The sequence below is a fragment of the Polyodon spathula genome, chromosome 18 (assembly GCF_017654505.1).
Source record: "Polyodon spathula isolate WHYD16114869_AA chromosome 18, ASM1765450v1, whole genome shotgun sequence".
Lineage (NCBI taxonomy): Eukaryota > Metazoa > Chordata > Actinopteri > Acipenseriformes > Polyodontidae > Polyodon > Polyodon spathula.
The window spans coordinates 26341177-26361915 of NC_054551.1; the positions used below are offsets into that span (position 1 = coordinate 26341177).

The 20739-nt window shown below is 36.2% G+C and overlaps 2 protein-coding genes across 4 annotated transcripts in view; both read right to left on the reverse strand.

Annotated features, from left to right (window-relative positions):
* The window catches only part of LOC121330471 (holocytochrome c-type synthase-like), a 5987-nt gene extending 1867 nt beyond the window's left edge, over positions 1-4120 (reverse strand). The window contains exons 1-5 of one of the 3 annotated variants that reach the window (XM_041277010.1): positions 3832-3853; positions 3428-3586; positions 2130-2305; positions 444-592; positions 31-150 (exon numbers count right to left, since the gene is read on the reverse strand). In XM_041277010.1, coding sequence (XP_041132944.1) covers positions 31-150; positions 444-592; positions 2130-2305; positions 3428-3586; positions 3832-3838 — 611 coding nt within the window. In that variant the 5' untranslated portion in view covers positions 3839-3853. Of the gene's footprint in view, positions 1-30; positions 151-443; positions 593-2129; positions 2306-3427; positions 3587-3831; positions 3854-4055 lie in introns of those variants that run through there. The other 2 variants (XM_041277011.1, XM_041277012.1) reach the window with 2 other exon arrangements.
* A 1940-nt stretch (positions 4121-6060) lies between these two features.
* On the reverse strand, positions 6061-20013 carry LOC121294182 (TLC domain-containing protein 4-B-like). The gene is made up of 7 exons (XM_041217805.1): positions 19675-20013; positions 16142-16308; positions 14637-14726; positions 13317-13375; positions 12694-12788; positions 7842-7915; positions 6061-6663 (listed from the first exon to the last, which is right to left on the reverse strand). The coding sequence occupies exons 2-7, from the start codon at positions 16294-16296 to the stop codon at positions 6348-6350; spliced, it is 789 nt and encodes a 262-aa protein (XP_041073739.1). The 5' UTR covers positions 16297-16308; positions 19675-20013; the 3' UTR covers positions 6061-6347.
* Positions 20014-20739: the final 726 nt, after the last annotated feature.

Consider the following 20739-nt stretch of genomic DNA (forward strand, 5'->3'; position numbering starts at 1 on the left):
TCTCCCGTGATGCTACAGAAAAACACTCACTTAGCATGAAGGGCTTCCCATTTTAATATTTCCTGCCAAGCCTGTTCATTGTTCTGGTTATGAATCTTGATAATGTTGCTCATGTCTTGAGGACCAAGATCATCCTCTTTCCAGCGCCACCTAGTGAAAAGATTTAAAGAAGAATATTGAAATCGGGACGCAATTTAGAGAAAAAAAACACCATATATATATTAATATATTATGTGTTACCATTATATCAATGCTGTGAATAAAATTTAAATACAACTTGACACAAATAAGTAATAGATTACATAGTTCAACAAAGCAGTTACCGTCGCCAACCCCCCCCTTTTCAGAACTGCTTATATGTTTTTTTTTTTTTTTTTTGTTTGTTTTTTTTTTAAAACCAAAAAAATAAGAACCATGACCTGTGTGTTCATTTATTTACTCACCCCTTTTTCAGCATTGCATTCCAAAACATCTGTTCAGAAGGGTAGACCCACTGTTTGTCTGAACCAGTCCTGGGAATACTGGACACTTCTCTCTTTATAGGCAGGGGGAAAGGCTGGTCCTGGGCTGGTGTCTGGTTTGGAGGGGGCATCTATAAGAATTAAAATAAATAAATAAATAAATAAAAATTGCTTTAGACATTCAGACTACTTTCGAATTTTGTGGTCACACAACATAAAAAAACAAGACGACGTACATATTCCCTGCCTAGAGTAAAAATAGTACAAACACACTTCAAGGAAACTTATTTTTTTTGAAAGACAGCGTCTGAACTTAGCGATGTTTTATAGATGGAACAAAGACACTTTAGTTACGTTCTTATTGCTCAAACGAAAGATCAGTCAAAAATTACACCCAGATTTCTGGTCTCTGGCTTTGGCTCAATGGGATTGCCACAGGCACATGAGTTTATACTCTCACGTTGCTTGTTAGAACCCAAAACTATTACCTCTGTTCTATCAAGATTTAGCATTAAAAAATGTGTTGACATCCATTTTTTCTCATATCTACAAGAGAGTATTTTGAGATGTGGAATCGCCTGGTTAGACATAAATAGGGCTTCTAGTTTTCGGGTTTTATTTTCCACCCCCCCCCCCCCCCCCCCTTTAAATCTTAATAGTTTTTAAGCCTTAACTGAATACCAGACTGTTTAAATTTGCTACGCACTACTAATGCAGTAGAAATTAATAAGCTGAATTCAGCGACTAGAGCCAGAACGAAATGCAGGTTCAAATAGTCAGGTGAGATCAATGCACGTCGTTTGTTAACTCCATCAAGATATGAGGGTAAAAAGAAACAGCTTCCTTTGGTAATTGGTGTTTGATTAAGAAAACGAATCGGCACAAAATATGTTTAAAGGGACATCAAGTGATCAAAAATAAAACTTGAAAACTAGAAGCCCTACATATAAATACAACTGTGTCACCAGCACAGAAATGGAAATTTACAGTCTACAGACAACATCGCCCAGGGGAAGCATATACAAGCAAAACAGAACAGAAGCAAGGACACAGCCCAGCAGAACGCCACACGTAACTACAGATAAGGAGGAGGACTCCTCAGTCTGGACATATTGTAGCCAATTAGATAAGTAGGATTTAAACTAGGATAGGACAGCCTGATAGTTCTACTGGGTTTTTGAGGCGGTCAATTAAAATTAGATGGTCAATTACATCAAAAGCTGCACTTAGACCTAGAAGGATTAGGGCAGAAGCAAGGCCTGAATCAGAGGATAACACAGCATAACTTACAACTTTGACGAGGGCCGTTTCAGTACTGTAACTGGGACAAAAGCCTGAATGTCCTAGATGAAAAAGTAGGTCTCCTTGACCTAGAGGGGACCCAAGAGCTTATGATAAGAAATGTCCAAATCAAGTTTCACCACAATTAGAGATCTAGCTGTTTAAAACAAGCAATCATAATCTCTTCCTTATTTGAAATTCAGCAGATTTCCTTTCCTCAATTTCTACTGTACCCAAAATAGAGCAAGCTGGCATTTCTCATTTAGAAGCACTGAAGCTTTATAGAAAGTGCAACGTTAGCAGATCCACATTATCAAAATAAATGAACGCTACTAACATAGGCACAGTGATGGATTAAGGGCACAGTTTCTGAATAACAGCTCGTACCATGTTTGCTGGGTCGATGTCATGAGGCATTTTGTCTCCTCCAGCCGCTGCCTTCATTGGGCATTCCACAAACTCATAGGCTCTCTCCTGGTGTGCTGGGACTGGGGGACCCCCATTCTGCTCTGCTGGGGTTGACCCAGCAGTTTGGTGCATTGGGCATCCTGGTGGTGGGGAAGCTGAAAAAAATTAATAAAACAAACAAACATATATATTAACTTGTAGGACTCAAACTCAACCTTGTGCGACTCAAACACTCAGGCTCCGTGACCTGGAGTCTTTTTTTTTTTCTATTACACAAGTAATATTACAGTTACTAGGAAACTGTGCACAATAAAAACCCACCCAACAAAACACTATCCAATCACTGGTTAGCCCGGTTGTCTTTGCGTCCAATCAGATTCTCCGATCAATTTGACAATAGGAAATAGAATAATCTATTTATTTATTTTTTTATTATTATTCATGCATTTTTCCTGTGGGATATCAGACAACGTCCGTTAGGTAAACTGTTCCCCCATTACTACCGCTAGCTTAATGAAAATTGATTTTAGTTTGTTTCAAGGACTGGAATACAGACTTGACTACAATATATAAATAAACGTTTTTTTTTGTTTTTTTTTTGTTTTTTACTAAATAAGATATACTATTTTTCAATAATGCAGGGCAAAGATCTGACGAACAATAATGCCACTATAAGCACTGGAAAACATAACCTGAAATTAACGTGTGTCAGCCCATCAAAACACTCGGTGGGGCATAAAATTGAGAACACACCTGAAGACACATACTGATTGTTCTTTCTAACACAGGCAGGATAAAGGCAATGAAAAGCTCTGTGTATGCAAAGTTGACCAGTTTAATTACAGGACCAAGCACACCACAAGGGGGAGCTATTTTATACAAAAACATCTAGTTCATGAAAACAGAAGCGGTTGCGTTAAATTTTTGTATAATCCAATACATATTTCAAAAGAATGCAAATTTAAAAGTGTCATTTATGTATTGGATTATCAAGCAGGGCCATTGTTATTTTATTTAAAAAAAAAAAAAAAAAAAAAAAAAAAGCACAGAAACGTAAACTCACTCAGGTCTCAGGTAAAAGTAAAATTAAACATAAATGGACTTTCGCGCACAGAACTGACTCATTTGTTTACAAATGGTATCTGTAAGATATCAAAGCTGCATCTGCCGGTTACAGACTTTTTTTTTTTGGCAGATGTTTCTACCTTTTAAACGTAGTCCTGCTCCTTTATAAATACAATTGTGTTTGTCTAAGCCACGGTGCAATATGTTCGTACCTGGTTGACTGTCTTGATGCATTGGGCACCCAGGTGGCGGGGTTGTGGCATGCTGTGCTGCAGTTGATGGCTGAACTGTAGAACTTGAAGCTGTGGCACCCATCCTTCCAGAAGTAGCCTGTATTGCCTCGTCCCGCCTCGCAGACCAAATATAAAGACCTGGTAAAGATAACATGATGTAAATATGAAACGTAACTTACAGGGTAACCTGTGCTTTTCAATTTCACTGTAAAAAAAAGTTTAACAATCATGAATTTAAATAGCCAGCTAACCTCTTCTAATGTCATGTTCCATGGTAACTATAGTACCAGTCATTTAATTACCACACAATGTAAAATAAACAGCTAATTGTCGTTTGAAATGCTATTTATAACATCGGTGAACAACGAAACCGAATGTTTTACCGAGCATGAAGACAAACTTGGCTGTGTTGTATAACAATCTTCCATCGTAAACCCACGTGCATTGATTTAAACAAACATGACTGAACATTACATCGTGTTTTTTTTTTGTTTGTTTGTTTTTCTAATCCTTTACAAATCGTATTGTATTTTTATAAAACTGTACTGTTATTTTTAAAAACCGTTTTATCTGTATTAATGCAGATTCTAACATAAAAGAAACGTACAGTTCCTTACCACTTCTCTTCAATGTCACACGAAACACCCTTTAACTCCCCCCACAATGCATCGCTTTCATGCAGTCCTGGGAAGTGTATACAGCGCTTTCATGAAACGTCATTTCCTATGCTTAATGGCGCAGTGTTGTCTTTTTTCCTCATTGTCAGGCTGGGGACGGGGCTCAGAGAATATGATTTTTAATCTAGTGGCGATCATAGACTGTCGGTGTCATTGTTGTTTCGCTTCTGGCACATTTTTAAAAGGTAAAATGTCTGTGGTATGGCTGTCAATTGGGGGTATTGCGTTTCTAGGTTTTATGTATTTTCTGCTGCAAACTGCTTTCTTTTATCAGTAGGCACATTCATTTCCGAGTAAAAGGCTATTAAAAAAAATCTCGAGACCACATAAATGATACAACTAAGAGATTCAACTCATGTAATAACCACTTCTTTAACCCGAAACCCACAATTAAGGGATTAAATTAGGAGGTAATCCCCCCTAAAACGTGCATGAAAAATAAAGGTGTATTTAAGGTTAAGGAGAATCGATCAACTAATGATACAGTTAAGGGATTTGGTTTCAAACTTTCAACTAAACTGGTACAGGTGGTTTCCGCATATTCTATTACTGTAAATATGTAATGAACCGCATGACTATAACTATATACATATATAAAAACAAAAAATCCCCCATTTCACTTTGTTTCTGAAATAGCTTTGATCAGAAATATAAATAATATTGTGTAAGTGGTTTTACAATACACATTACAGTTTGTAGACTATTCCTGTGCAATGCATACAGTGAGTTATAAAGTAAGCAGCCAGATATTTGCTAGAAGTCCCCTTTTCTCTTAAAGTAAATATAGCAATAACAGTGAGCTTAAAAACAAGTTATCATAAGTAACCCAACATATAGCACACTGTATTAACACACATTAATGCAGTAATGCATTGTCTGTCAATTTCTACTAACACTGAGCTACACTTTTGTTTTTATCCCATCCCAAAAAAAGATGTGCTGTGATTGTGGAATTCAGATCTTTACAAAGCATGCACATTTATGTTAAAAGGGAATATTCACCAGGTTACAAATAAATAACAAGTAGAAAATATAATCAAACTTTCACTGAAATTAAATTTCCCATTTGTTCCACTTCCTGTTTTTGCCACGTTTCCTCTGTGCCCATAGAAACATTAAAAAGTAATTATAGTCTTATACATTTAGGGATAAACAGTTATGAATAAACAGCTTCCAAAAAAAAAAAAAAAAAAAAAAAAACCCACTTGACTTGAGTGCAAGCATCACTTGGCTTACAGTGTGTGATTTTGAGCTCATGCCTCATTTTAATATCTTACTACATCATGAACAGTATTTTTAATTCATACCATAGTTTTCCATATATAGATTAAATATACTTGTATTTAAATGCAGACATGCTGGCTCAGCATTATTTGGAAGTTGTAAAGTTATTATAAACGAGGTATCTGAAAGAAAAGACCCCACCATTTTGTGTGCAAAGTCCTAAGTGTGCATTTGTCTTTGCTAACAGGAAACAGTTGTTGTGCTTTCTTTAAAAGCAGCAGCTTTACCTGGATCCCCACCCTATTTCATTTACTCCTTCTTTTCTGGATATCTAAAAATGATTTTTTTAAATATCTTTATGTGACAGAACTCCAGTTAACCATCAGCATTATTAGGCAAGCACTGAGTAAACACTGCAGCATGCACCTTCACATTGTACATCACAACAAAACATTACATTTTGTGAACCTAGAATTGGTAAAACGCTAACAGCTAACATCTTCAACTTCAGTTAATTTATACCAATACAATATGTGGCTGGCAAATGCAAGCAGGTGCCACTAGGACAAATATTTCTCGTGTAGCCTTTCCATAAATGTCTAACAAACCTAGTGATACATCAAGCAGCTGTATGTCAGGCATAAGTGCACTTCTATTCCCTTTTTTGATAAAAGAAACAAAAGTAAAAACAGATCTACAGTTTTTATGTAATTATTAAGATTACTAAAATGTGTGTGACCTGCAGTTCTGCCATACACAAAATAAGTATTGCTACCTGTTAGCTACAAGTCAGCTGTCAGTTCTCACATATCAACTAAAAATAACGGTTAATGTTTAGAAGTTTATGCATCATCAAGGTGAAGTCTTTTGAAGCAAAAACTTGCAAAAAAAATAAAATAAATAAAAACAGCGTACAAAGTTGATTGATCCTGTTATATTAACAGTTGCATGAGTATATTAATAGACAACTATTTAAAATGGTAATTAAAGTGCCCAGGTCAGTCAATTTTGCCGTTCTCCTGTGCATCTACTTCAGTTTTCTTCCTATAACGTAGAACTCTGTAGCATCCTCGGGCAATTCTGTGCATCCACATCACGTTCATAACATCCAAACAGATGCTTGAGCACATCCAAGCACTGCGACCCCCAAACGGCAGCCTGTAAAAGGCTTCTGTTCCATAGATGGAGAACATGCGTTCATAGTATATGGGCATGACAGCAATCCTCACCAGGAAGAATATTACTGCCATCAAGACTCCATTGGCTATGTTGGGCTTGGAAGATTTGGGGTAACCTAACACTTCAAAGAACCAGCTGAAAAACATAGTGGCAATACTTAGAATATAAACATGCACCAGTTCAACTGAAAAAGGGGGGGAATAACAGTATAAGGTATATATTACTCCACAACCAATTCATTTTTTTTTTTGCACCACTATTGTCCTTATAAAAGTTTACCACAGTAAATTTGCAATTTTCCTGTGCTCTCTTGTGGTTATGCTATGTATATGCTTTACCATACTTTCAGTGTGCTTTATTACACTCTGCTATGCTTCTACTCAAGTGATAACATTAAAAACAATACATTACCTTTGAAGTCAATTACTAAAATAAGCCTCATTGTATATACACATTCAATTTCATTGAAGTAAAATATGACATTAAATCTTATAAAGCGACTTGCTCAACATATTACAGTTCTAATTTACATTTACTTTTGAAAAATATATTTGAGTATTTGCAAATTCCTAAGGGATTTTTAATAGAAGAAAAAAAATCAATTGTTTACATACACCAATAGAAAATAACTTTTTTATATATATAATTGTCTGTAAATCTACAGGGCATGTAGTATTTAAAATGCTTTTTTAATACTTGAAATAAGTACCAACATGACCAGTTCTGAAACCCATGACTTAATGCAGGGCTAGTGCAAGTTTCAAGGTAGGTGTGTGTGTGTGTGCATGTGTGAGAAAAAAACGAGTAGCATGATAACAAAGGCGCTTTTTGATATCACTACCAGGACCCAAAAACTGAGTGAGTGTTTATTAAATGTGAGAAATGCTTGGGGACACAGCAAGCCAATTTTCTGGCCTGTCATCTTACAATCCAGATCACAGGTGACATTTTTTTTTTTTTTTTTAGGGGTCTTAAATGTAGCTTCCTGGGAACATTCACCGACACCCCAAAACAATACCACAATCTCACTTGAGAAAGGCCTAGGAGTCAATGGCAGAGCATGCTCAGGACTGAAACTTTGAGAGCGAGCTCTCTGGGTGCCTGCCGCCAGTGTGTCAGACTGTAGCCAGTGCCACCGTCTCACAATACTGCATAATAATTCAAATTTCACCATAAACAAGAAATACAGTTTTGTAAAAAGAAAAAGCTGTTTAAAGACATTTCCTAAAGCAGTATTCCTAAAGGCACACCAGCATGCTCCATGTTTATATTGCACTTGGAATTCTAGAAAAGTTTCCTCTTTGGGTACCTACCGCTGATTAACACATGGAGTGGAAAACTCTGCAAGCAGACGGAAGTTAGCAAAATATGGCAACAACCCTTGGCCCTAAAAGAACAAGATGAGAACAGATGAGGTAACAGCAATGCTACTGAGAGCCCCATCTCTCAGACTTGCGTTTGGTAGGATCAGACAAGGTGAAGTCCACCCTTGTCCTGTAGTTTCAAAGCTCATGCTGTAAAAACAGAATTGGTTATAAGTGTTATGTAGCACATGTTTTAAATATCAAAAGTGGTCCAAATACAGAAAATTAGTGGTGTTTTTTTTTTTTTTTTTTAATAGATATTTAAGGACATTTTTTATACTACAGTTTGAAAACTATACAAATATAACTGCTTATTTACACACTTTGGTAATTCAAGTTCTGTACTTTATCCAGGCTTTATAGGTACTACTGCCATGGCCGAATTGATCATAATTTGTTGAGATTTTAAATTAAAAAAATTGTGTACTAAATTTGTGTTAGTGTCTGTATAAAAAATGCCAAATATCTAAAGGCCCTCAAGTCCTTAACTGACAGTATGGCGGCAAGAAGTTTTTTTTTTTCACTGATGCACTTCTCTTCAGATGTGATTCACCTCTAGCTGTGCAGCAAGACAATTCTTACTGCACAGTCATGTGATCTTATTTAGCCAATCAGTGCACTTAATTTAGCCAAGCCATTTTATAAGCAGTACATTTGCATTGGCATGTTGCATAGAGAGCAGAATCTGCCAAGCGTAGTATGTATGGGGGGGGGGGGGGGGGGGGGGGTGATATACCAATGAAGTATACCATGTGCTGGGATTAAAATAGCAAGATTAGGCAAATATTAGATCACACAGAAGAAAATGAATTACAAAATACACCTGACTACCACTGGATATTTGTATCCTGAATACGATTATACTGTGATATTCAAGTGCATTCAGTATTAAAACTTAGACTTACCCGACTGCTGTGGCCATGGAAAGTTAAATATAAAATGCATACTTACCGAGGCGGAGATGCTTAAAAAAAAAATTCTGAGTTTAATTACGGAAAATATGAACTCCCCAGTATTGCATGCTAGTACCCGTAGATACTGGTGAGTCCATACTGTTACTGGGCAATATGACTGCTCAGTGCACAGCAACAGCAATAACTGCAGACAAGACAGGAATAGAAGCTAACCAGGTCAATCAAATCTTTGGCTTTCCTTTTTAGCTTTGGTAGTTTTTGCATGTGATGTTTGCTGGTAGTAGAAGTGGGACTCGGTTAATTGATCAGACATGTTAGGTGAGGACAGAAAGAGCTAATTGAAAAGGAAGTGCAACAACAACAACAACAACAACAAGGAGAAGAAATACAGTTGTACATGCATCTACGACCGGCTTATACATGGCTTATCAAATGAACAAGATCCGCTGGGACACCCCGTAGCTGTCCTTTGGGAACTACACCAGATTTGAGAATAGGGAAACAGTTCCCAAGATTTTTCTACGTGATAACTTGATCAGGAGTCTGCTAGTCACATGTAACTCATGTTTAAACCTTCTATACAATAATGAAGACACTGTATACATTTAGGCCAGAAAAATGTAAAACTATTTATTTTTAGTATTATTTTATAGTTAAATTACATAAAACTGGTGCAACCACCACTGGGAACACTGGAGTTACTGGGTTCGAAAAACCCTGCAAAAACAATACATTTATATACAAATAAATAAATAAATACATATTATATATATATATACAGCTGATAATTTTGCAGTGGTCTCAGTTCTTTTCATGCTGTTTATTAGTTTTCCATAGACTTAATGAAAAACTGACACAAAATTGAAAAATGTGACATTTCGAAATTTTTATTAAATCTGTACTACTTTTATGGCTTCAAGTAGACTATTGCAATATCATTTTATAGTTTCTTTTGTAATCCTAAAATCCTAGGTGATACAAAACTTTTGGTCATAGCTGTACTTATTTTATTGACAGTCAGGTTACAGTTTTGAGGGGATGTTCCATTCACCAAAATAATAAAAAAAAGTTTACCATTTTTAGTTGTTGATCAGTAAGTTTACTCATCAATAAGGTGGGAGGGGTTTATGTTTTCCTTATTTATTTAGCTCCTTTCTTTTTATGTGTGTGTGCTGATGAAAAATAATCATTATCTGAGACTCAAGCACTTGATTTTGAGTCCTCAAACAAGCATTTCAGCGAAGCCACTGACTGAAGCCAATACAGCTCTACCCCTCATAGCACTGTGCTTTAGGGTACTGTTGTTTCACCAAAGGCTCTTAAAGGCCTTATATATGGCTTCATTTGAGTTTGATAAAACAGCAAAGCAGGTTTCCAACAAATACAATTATGTATGTATGCAGGATAAATAAGGTCTTATCACTTCAATTACATGCCTTCTAATATATATTTAAGAACTGTCATTATTTTGTTAGACTATAATTATGGGTTTCCTCTGGGATTGCTGGAGTAATTTACCCCCTTGCTAAAGCGACTGAGAACAAGCAGTACCCCACACAGCTAAGCCAGTTGACCGATCTGAAAAACAGAAAAAGCAGCCAATTGTCCAGCCCGGCATCCTACAGCAGCTGCCATTAGTGAGGCTCCAACTGACTTGCTTATAAAGAAAATTTCGGAAGTACAGACACACATCATACCCTGTTTTGCCAAGGTTACTTAAGTTTTTCAGCTATACCATTTTTAAGAGTAATTCAATCATTATTTGAAATAATGCATTAAGTAATTGAAAATAATTTCAATTACAATCATATCAATCATGTTGACTTTAACAACAGGATCAGTTTGACTTAGCCCTTACAGAACATATTTGGGTGTTGTTTCGTGCTTAAGGAAAGGTAATGCAGTTTTCAACAGATATTGAACATTTAACAAAACCCAAAGTTTATTACAAGTAGATTATTATTGTTGCTAGGACAGTCATTTCTCTATTAGTATTTCTGTCACCCCATATACATCTTAGCCACCTTTTTAAATGCACAAGCAAAATAATGGTTACATTCTGCAGCAATGACAGAGTCCAGTGACAGTATGGTCTCCTCTCTAGGTTAGACTTTCACATTTTCTCTTCCGTACAGTATGCCCTCAGTATCCCAATGAAAGGCATCATGTAATGCATAGTGAAGTACAGTACAATGGGAAAAGAAGAGAAATATGCAGCTTTTACTTTGTTAACAAAGTTAAGCAGGAAAATAATGGCAGTATTTTTTTTCCCTCCAGTGTTCATTGCACACTGCTGGTGTTATAAAGACAGTATTTTAAAGCAAGTTATTAGTCAAAGCATACATATTGTGCCATGGAGCTGAACATGCTCCTTGCTGTCAAAAATCCAGAACCACTGTGTTTTTAAATTTACTTAAGATAATTATATACCCGGATTCAATCTACGCATATGTAGCTACACTTTTTATTTATTTTTTTTAATCCAGTGGGTAAAATTTGTCATATCTTCATGCAACTTTTGGACAGGGTTGAATGCTCACTTATGTCCTTGTCACTTGTATATAGCACAGGAACCAAGCGACAATCTGACACTATACTGAAAAAAGTATCAACCAAACTAGACAATTTGAAAACGTAATGTTACCTCAACCATTTACAAAGTGTTTAAGATATTAATATATATAAGAAAAATACTGTTATAGGCATTATTATCTGGCCACATAATAAATAATGCCTGCAGCATATACATATATTTTTCCCTTAACCACATTAAGTAAAAGGCTTTTTTATATATACATTCATTAATTTATATAACATGTAATTTTGCACAAAGAAAACAATGCTATACATTAGATGGAGTTAATATTCAGCTCTGGCACAAAACATGACTATTGCATGCAGTTAAACCTTCCACAGCAACACTGAAAACCCTCATACAAGTAAAACATGCACAGGCTGTTACAGAAGGTTCAGTGTAAGGGAAGCAAGAAGGGCCATTTCCTTCCCACATATTAACTATTGGTATTACTGTTATCATTCAGCATTCCATGCAAAAAATACCATTATTTTTACAGAACTTGTCGAACCCAGTGGGTACAGAACCAAGAGTGAACAGCAGAATTCAATCAACTTCAATAGCTTTACTGACTGACATCCACCAACTTACAGCACTCTAGTATGTATTTATTTATTCTTTTATATCACTTGGAAGGGTCAAAATTGTTACAACACCACCTGAAAAATAAGATATGAAACTGATGAAAATAAAAGTCTTTATCTTTCAACTAAGAAATTTACACAAATTAATTTATGATAATGGTTACCCCAAAAACGTAGTATAGATATCACCGAAATGAAACTGTATCTTAAAAATATATCTATATATATATATATATATATATATATATATATATATATATATATATATATATATATATATATATATATATTTTTTTTTTTTTTTCTTTTTTTTCTTACAAGAGGTAATTCTTAAAACAATCTCTATATAATTGTTTTAAGAATCTGGGAGAAATACCATAAGCTTAAGTCCTGGCAAGCCTGGAGGCTTCCTATATTCAATTAAACAGTTAACCTTCCCTGTTTTACGTCATAATTCCTAATCATCCTGACTTTTTGCAAGTGTTGATTTAATGTGGCAAATATCATTAGGGTTATATCATTAGGTTAGTAGCTCCCTTACATTGATTCCAACAATCTTCTAATTTGAATCGAATTGAAGCAAATCCTCCAGTAAGTGGTGTAATTGAAGGCTTTCTAGTTCAAAAAGGTGAAGGGATTGTATGAATCCTCTGCAAGTGCTGTTTACTCTTGGTCGTCTTTTTCCCATCCTGTCTGCACGTTCTGCTATTGGACAATAGGGCACTCACCAGTACATAGTAGTAAGCATACAGTGCTGCCAGGTGATGCACTACAAAAAACTTGTCCCCGATTGCCTTCCAATGGTAAAAAATGAGCAGCAGGTCTGTGAAGAAAAATAAAAAAAAAAAGGAATTGGAATCAACACCAGCATATCCCACATAATCTTGAACTGAAAAAAGGATAACAATACAATATACTTATAATTTCTGTGTCAATAATGACCTTATCCACAATAAACCAGAATATGGAATACAGTGTTATAATTTCAGGAACCCATTTATATTGATTACCAAGAGATTATGCTACCACTGAACACCATTAAAACAGCCTTAACAGGTTATGTGATTTACCATTATATCTTCCTTCACAAATAATGTATTCATGATTTTCTTCGTTATTTGAACAGACTTCCTCAGAACATATATACAGGAGAGATGTATCTAATACAGCAAAATGTTTTCTCTTTAAAAACAGCTATTAAAAAGGGTTCAATAACTATACATATTTAAATGGAAACTTCTCTGGTTAGATTGGTTACACTCTAGCTTAGTGACAATACACTAGGACACAAATATGGTCTGTTTGAAGCAAATAAAAAAAAAAGATTATGTGGAACACAAAACTGACTAACCTGAAATGAGGTAGCCAGTGGTTACTGCAACATTTAGTTTCACCAGTGCAGGATCGCCCCTGTAAATCACAAAAGAGAAAATTGCATATCAAAGATATATTTTTTTAATGTATACCGCACGATATCTGTAGGAAACGACCATTAGAAATGTCCTAATACAGTGCATGATGTGTATCACATGGAAATGATGTCACAATATTGATTTAAGTGATAGGACACAAGGGGGCTCCCGTGTAACACATCAGGTAAAAGGCGCTCTGCGTGGAGTGTAGGATGCGTCCTATAGCATGGAGGTCGCTGGTTCGAGTCCAAGCTATCCCATTGCCGACAGTGGATGAGAGTTCCCAAGGGGCGGCGCACAACTGGCCGAGCTCGGGTAGGGAGGGCATAGGTCGGCCAGGGTGTTCTCGGCTCACCGCGCACCAGCGACCCCTGTGGGCTTGCCTGTAAGCTGCCCAGAGCTGCGTTGTCTTCCGACACTGTAGCTCTGAGGTGGCTGCATGGCGGGCCTGCAAAGTGAAAAGAAGAAGTCGGCTGACGGGACACGTTTCGGAGGACAGCGTGTATTCGTCTTTGCCGCTCCTGAGTCAGCACAGGGGTGGTAGTGGTGAGCTGAGCCTAAAATAACAGAATTGGCTATTTCAAATTGCCGACTATTAACTATAAAATACATAAATAAATAAATGTGATAGGACACACAAAAAATAACAAAAAAACCCACAAATAAAGACTTAAATATAAAAGGCATTAAGTCAGTCAGTTACAAAGTAAATACAGTACAATCTATCACAGACCACGGACCCTGCGAGGTACAACACTCTCTATTAACTGAAAGACCTCTGGCAGGTGTGATTTACAACTGAACGGTACAGAGGGAAACTGATCAATGCACATTTTATTATGGGTCTAAAACAGTAAATTGAGCTCTCAGCAGGACAGAGTGGATTCAGGTGCAGATAAAATATGTTTTAAAAAAACAGTGCATTTTGGAATTCAGTTTTACTTTTCACGTAAATCAAAATGGCCAGTTTAACCACATTAAATAAAAGAAAACAAGAAAGCAAGGTAATCATACAATTACAGTACCGTTAATTACTTTGTCACAGACTAAGAAAGCACAGTAACAACTGTTTTTGGAATGCTGTTTTCTAAATTGCCAAATACTGTATTACAGTGCTTTGTTTTGAAATAAAAACCAAACCAAACGCCAGATTAGTTATTGAAAAATGGTCTATGTATTTACTACACACAGCTAGGTAGTAGAAGTGAAAACTGTGGTGTTCTGCAAGTTTCCTATTACAAAATTATAACAAAACTTACCAGACAGGGTCTTCATTGACAGCATCATCGAAGCGTAGTATATACAAACAAAATATTCCAACCACCAAGGCATGGAAAGTTGACACTGTCCTAATAACAGGGGAGGCAAACAGGACTAGTATTTGCCACTACATAAAATGCAGCTTATCACACACTGTTTAATCAACACTTTCAGCTGATTTCACAGACCCTGATTAGCACTAACGGACTACCATATCTGAGATAACGTTAGGTAGTCCAAGATCTAATCAGGTTCTGTGAAACCAAACATTGATGTTCCACTATAAGCAACAACTCTGACTGCAACTTGATTGTACAGCTTTACTCCCCTTCAAGTCCACACACAAACATGCTGTGCTTTTCCAGCTCTGACTACACTGGTGCCATCAATCAAAACAGGGTTATTTATCATACAGAATGCATGGCAAAGATGAAAAGAGTTGTGATGGTGACCAAACGTGTGAGTACTGTTGTGTAAAAAAAAAAAAAAAGGTAGCTTAAAATGAACAGTTGCATTTAAGAAACATAGAACAAGAACAGCCATAAATAAAAATACACTTTGTGATATTGCACGTGTGCCATTAACAAAATGCCCTGGAAACTTAAAGAAAATAACTAATGGAGGGCTGTAATGCAGCAAAAAGCGCAAGAACTAAACAAACAAGGAAGTGAAAAGGTTACCATACCAAGCTGAAAAAAGTTGGGGGGAGGGGAGGGGGCAGGCATGCAACAATGCAATTGCAAAGATTTGAATACCAAGTGGTGAAGTGTCAAATAAATAAACACCTACAGGACAGCTGGTGCACAGATCTATTTGACTGGGTTTACTGTGTATTACAAGAGAAGCTGAACTAAGTGGTCGTCTGTGCTTACCAGACAGCAAATACAGAACTGATTTTGTCCCCACAGAGCATGATACTACATACTACCCTATTTTAGGGTTCATTCATAAGGCTTCCAGATTGCTAATTCAGCTTTGCTGGCTTGGAAAGAGTTAACAGAGACACATTAATATGACTAAAAACTCACACTAGCTCTCCAAGTCCAGGGTTTCAGAACTATCATATTTAAATGATCAGAGCCAGAAGTAAAATAAAGCGTTCCTGCCCTACAACTGCATTAGTAATCCTTCAGACTCAGGTGTGACTTATTCATGTTGCGATGAGTGCGATCACAGATTTACCAGGGGCCTCATTTTTCAAGCTCCTGGCACCTGGTCATTTCAAAACTTCAACCAGTGATATTCTGAAAAACAGGACTAGGTGCAGGGCAAGTGTATTAATGAACACCCTGCAAACTGACTTCTCTAATCATGAGGAAAGCTAACACATATGCTATTTACAAAGTAAAACCAAAAACAGAACTCTATAAAAGTTGGTGAATAACTCAGTTTTTTTTTTTTTTTAGTAGCATATTTGGCCCCATAAGGTGTACAATATTAGTAGTAACTATTTCTGTGCAAGATGCAATATTGCTGCAAAACCAGGAAGCATTTTTTTCTATACCTGGAGTTCCATTCTATCTTCTGCTTTTCACTTAGTTTTTTAAAACCAGGGCTGACATAGGTAGACACCCAGGAGCTTAGATAGTGAAATAGCACTTGAAACGTGATGAAACTGGCCACTGAGACGGCAAGAATCAGCTGGTTGAAGAACTCCATAGCAGTTCAACCCTAAAAAAGAAAGGAAACAAGACCTTTGAGTTGTAAATCTTGCAAGACCCTTACCAGGCCATACAGTCTTTACATGCAAAATGCTAAATGTTAAATGTTAAAATGCATTCAAAATCCATTTCATAAAATCATTAGTCATATGTTTACCTATCCCTAAAAATTATGCCATTGTTCCATTATACACAACACTTCACTTACAGGTCCAGCATGAAGTACAATTGACAACAAAAAAGAATGTCCAGGCTGGGTATTTTTGATCAGAACACGTAAAGATGTGGCTGTCATGACCATACTGTATAATTATCTTTCAACACAGAAACAATTCATGCTTCTTGACTATCCAGAAGGCTCAATAAGATTTTGAATGTTTTGAGAATTTGGGCTTTTTTGGTTTGACAGGACATACAGACAGTATGGTTAAAACAAGGCCAGTTCAGAGTAATGTTGTTTCAGCTTTTCCACACGAATGACAAGGGTTTGTATAGCATCAGAGAGCCACAAAATGTACTCTGTTAGTTTTTTTTCAAATAACACAGAACCATTCTTTCAATAACAATTAAAAAGATAACTGCATTGGGAAAAGAGCAGCATTCGGAAATTAGTCAACAAACTGCTGCACAACCAGAATGATACCTGAAGTACTGTAAATCGTGTTTCTGTAAGATCCGGGGACAGACTTAAAATAAGCATGCTGTAGATTAACTCTATACTGCTTACTTTGCACATTGCTTATCTATATGTATTGGTTTTAACCTGATATTACCAACAGGCTGAGAAAATGACATTGACGTGTGTGAAATCACCATTATTGCTTCAGTTGAAATCTACAACTCAAAAGTCACTCAGCCCTTCACCATGTCTGAAATCAGTAAAATATAAATCACATTTAACATTACAAACTATTACAGAAGAAGTTCAATTTGACCACACAGACAGCCTTATCCAATCGAGTTTGAAGTAAAGCCTGCAGCTATCCACCTTGGTAAGGCAGGGCAGCCATATTAGATAAGAGATCAAGGTTACAGAAGAATACATTTCCTGAACTTGTTTAAATCTGGCAATGGATATTTTGACTCTACAGGAAGTTTCATTGCATGCAACCCTTTTTTATGCACTCATTCACTTTCTTCCCTTAAGCAGTCCTAAAGCATTACATCATCACTTCATACTGTACCCACTTAACGTGCAGGCACAAAACAGATCCGAAATCATCCATCATATGAAGATTACATCATCACTTCATACTGTACCCACTTAACGTGCAGGCACAAAACAGATCCGAAATCATCCATCATATGAAGATTACATCATCACTTCATACTGTACCCACTTAACGTGCAGGCACAAAACAGTTCCGAAATCATCCATCATATGAAGATTGCAACTCTGGTGAGTGACAACGCAATGCAATATTTATTTATTTATTTATTCTGCATACTGTTGGTGTGCATGTGTATTTAAACAAAACATTTATTTTGATGATCAGGCACTGTTTTTAGATAAGCTGAATCTTTCTCCACCAAATGTATATTAATATTCCCACATAGTCCACGTCTATGAATATAATGCATCTACATTTTTTAAAATGTCACATGGACAGAAAAGTTTTTGTATAAAGTACAGTATCTAGAATGACCTATGTTAAGTATTACTAAAATGTACTCCTGGTGTCCTATATAGGTTTCAGACTGCATTTCACTATATTACTGGATTATGAGGGCCCTCTGTGTATGCCTGAGCTGGTTAGACATGGTAAACAATGCACAGAAAGTAACAAGGAGACCTGGAGAAAAACAGGATGTCTAATCTCGTGAACAGATGATGATCAGCAAGTATAAAACATCTCAAGGCGGCTTTTCCACTCATTAAGATAGACAGGCATGACTTAACCCCCCCCCAGTCAGATCTGAAGGGAATGGAAGAATCTGAGGTGTATATGATGTCTACACTATTTGCAGTTTCATGTCCTGTTTGTCCAACAAGTATTTCATGTTTTCACAGATGCCAACACAAATCTTTGATCAAGTACTGTAGGTAACTTGTGTTAATCTGGTTCTGTGAAATTAACTAATAAACCACCACTGCTGTTCTGATGGAAAGTTAGGTTACAATTTTACCGAAACCCTCTTTCAACACCATCCCAACACAGTAGTACTGTAACTTAACTGTACCTTCTCAGTGTCTAACTGTGGGAAGCTGGAGCAGCAGATTGCTGCATTACCTATCAATTTGCACAGCATGGCAACCACACTTGTGCCATGGGTATTTGCATATACTGTAGCTTTCACTGCATTGTCTATTGAATTGCAGCCAAATAAACCCCCTTCCCCCCACCCCCACTGTTCACAGCAATCAGAACTGTTATAAAGTTGCATCCAAAAGATTGAGCCCATCAAGCACAGGTCCAACGTAATTCTAAATGATCATTTTAAAATCAGCATTGCTTTATTGTGCACATTTATAAACTTAAGCAATAATGTATGGTCTGCTTGGAACATAATCCTGCACTGTCAACGGACCCCAGTTACTTGAGGTAAACCAGAAAGTTATATATATATATATATATATATATATATATAATATAATATATATATATATATAATATATATATATGATTACTAATTGTGTGGTTTAATGAACAACACCAAAGCCACTTACGTCAATGAAATGCAAACGCTAAAAAGTATGTATTTTTTTTCTCCTACTATATAAACCTACTTTTAGAATATTATTTTATTTTGGATGTATCCGAAAAGTTCACAATGTTGAACATGTGCTGAAAGACAGATGCGGGACCTCAAATGGCACACAGTTATGGCTACAGTGTTTTAAAAAAAAAACAAACAAACAAAAAAAAAAAAACACTAACGTTACAACTATAAGTTTACAGGGACCGTGAACTTTACGTAAACAACCGATATGTTTACATGTTATTCCCCAATAAGAAATAAATGCAATCTGGCTTGATTTAAAACCCTGGTGATTAGCATAAAATAACATAAAATAAAATAAAATAAAAATAACAACAGTACATTGTCTAAGTAGCACCTGTGTGATGAAAAAAATTAAATGTATCTTTCTAAATCAATGGTCATGGCTTCGTATGCAGTCAATTTATAACACACACAAATGGCACATTTCACCTTACAAAAAAAAGACCAGATTGATCGGCTTCAAAGAAAACCTTTTTTAAAATGACCTATTTTTAACATAATGCAATGTTGACATGACCTGTTATTATTATAAGTGTGCAGTGTAAGCTTTAATTAAATGACGTAGCAATTAATGGCACTAGGCCACCCTAGCCATAAGAAAAAAAAAATTAAAAAACTAAAAAAACTAAATCACTTTTAATTTAAAACTCACCTTTCTTCTTCTGTTAAAAATACATCATACGCCCTGCACTTAGTGCTATTTTCTGAAAACCAACACGCTCCATACCGTTAATGCATTACAAACGCAATATGCCAGGCACTTCGTCATCATAACCGTCAGACGATGATGCTCTTGAAAATGCCCTAACGATGCCGCATATTGTATGTATTCTCTAGCACAGAAGCGTGCATTTTTTTTCTTTTTCGAAAGAAGCAATTTCAAGTGGCTGTTCCGTTATGGCTGGCAGTGTTGGCGAAGGTATCTGGAAGGCAATTCATTCTTGTGAGAATCAAATTACAGAAACTTCTTAAAGAGACACACACACCACGCCACTCAAGTGACGCTGATGTTTGACCGTTGATTGATAACATTGCAATCTTATCACAGGAAAGAAGGTTCGAGGTCAGATTGTACTTTCACATATAAAACGCAAAGTGGCAGTCATGTTGTGTTTGCAAAAAGATTTCTCATACCTATGCAAAATAGAATACAATCTTGATGGGCGTTTAGAGGTCCTATATGGCAGTGCTTCCAGCCTCACATCCACAACGGTAGGCTTTGGATTCATCTAAATGTTTATCAGTGCAGCTTTTCAGTATTCACAGGAAAGGTATTTTCGGATGCTAATGTAACAGATACAGGGGTGGGACCGATCATTAAAAACATCTGCAATCATTTATGTAAATGTGCCTTGCCTCCCATGCTGATTGTGCACATAGCATCCCTGAAATGTGGTTGCAATTTATAAAAGCAGTATCCCCCTGTTGCAAGTTTCAGTCACAATTCTGAGTTCCGCAGACATGACAGGCCAGCTAATCAGATCACTAATAATAATGTAATAATTCCGTAATTCACAAGTTCCTTTTTTTCCACAGTTAGGCCATGTTGAAAGTAAATTATAAGGACCTTTACTAACTGTCAAGTTTTCACAATTCCTCTGATGTGTCAGATAGTGAAATAAAGAGAAATTGTAATTATTTTAATGAGCAATCTGTTTAAAACTGACTATATTTTTTTACTTAGGCAGCATAACCATCTGTACTAGCAGCTCTGAAA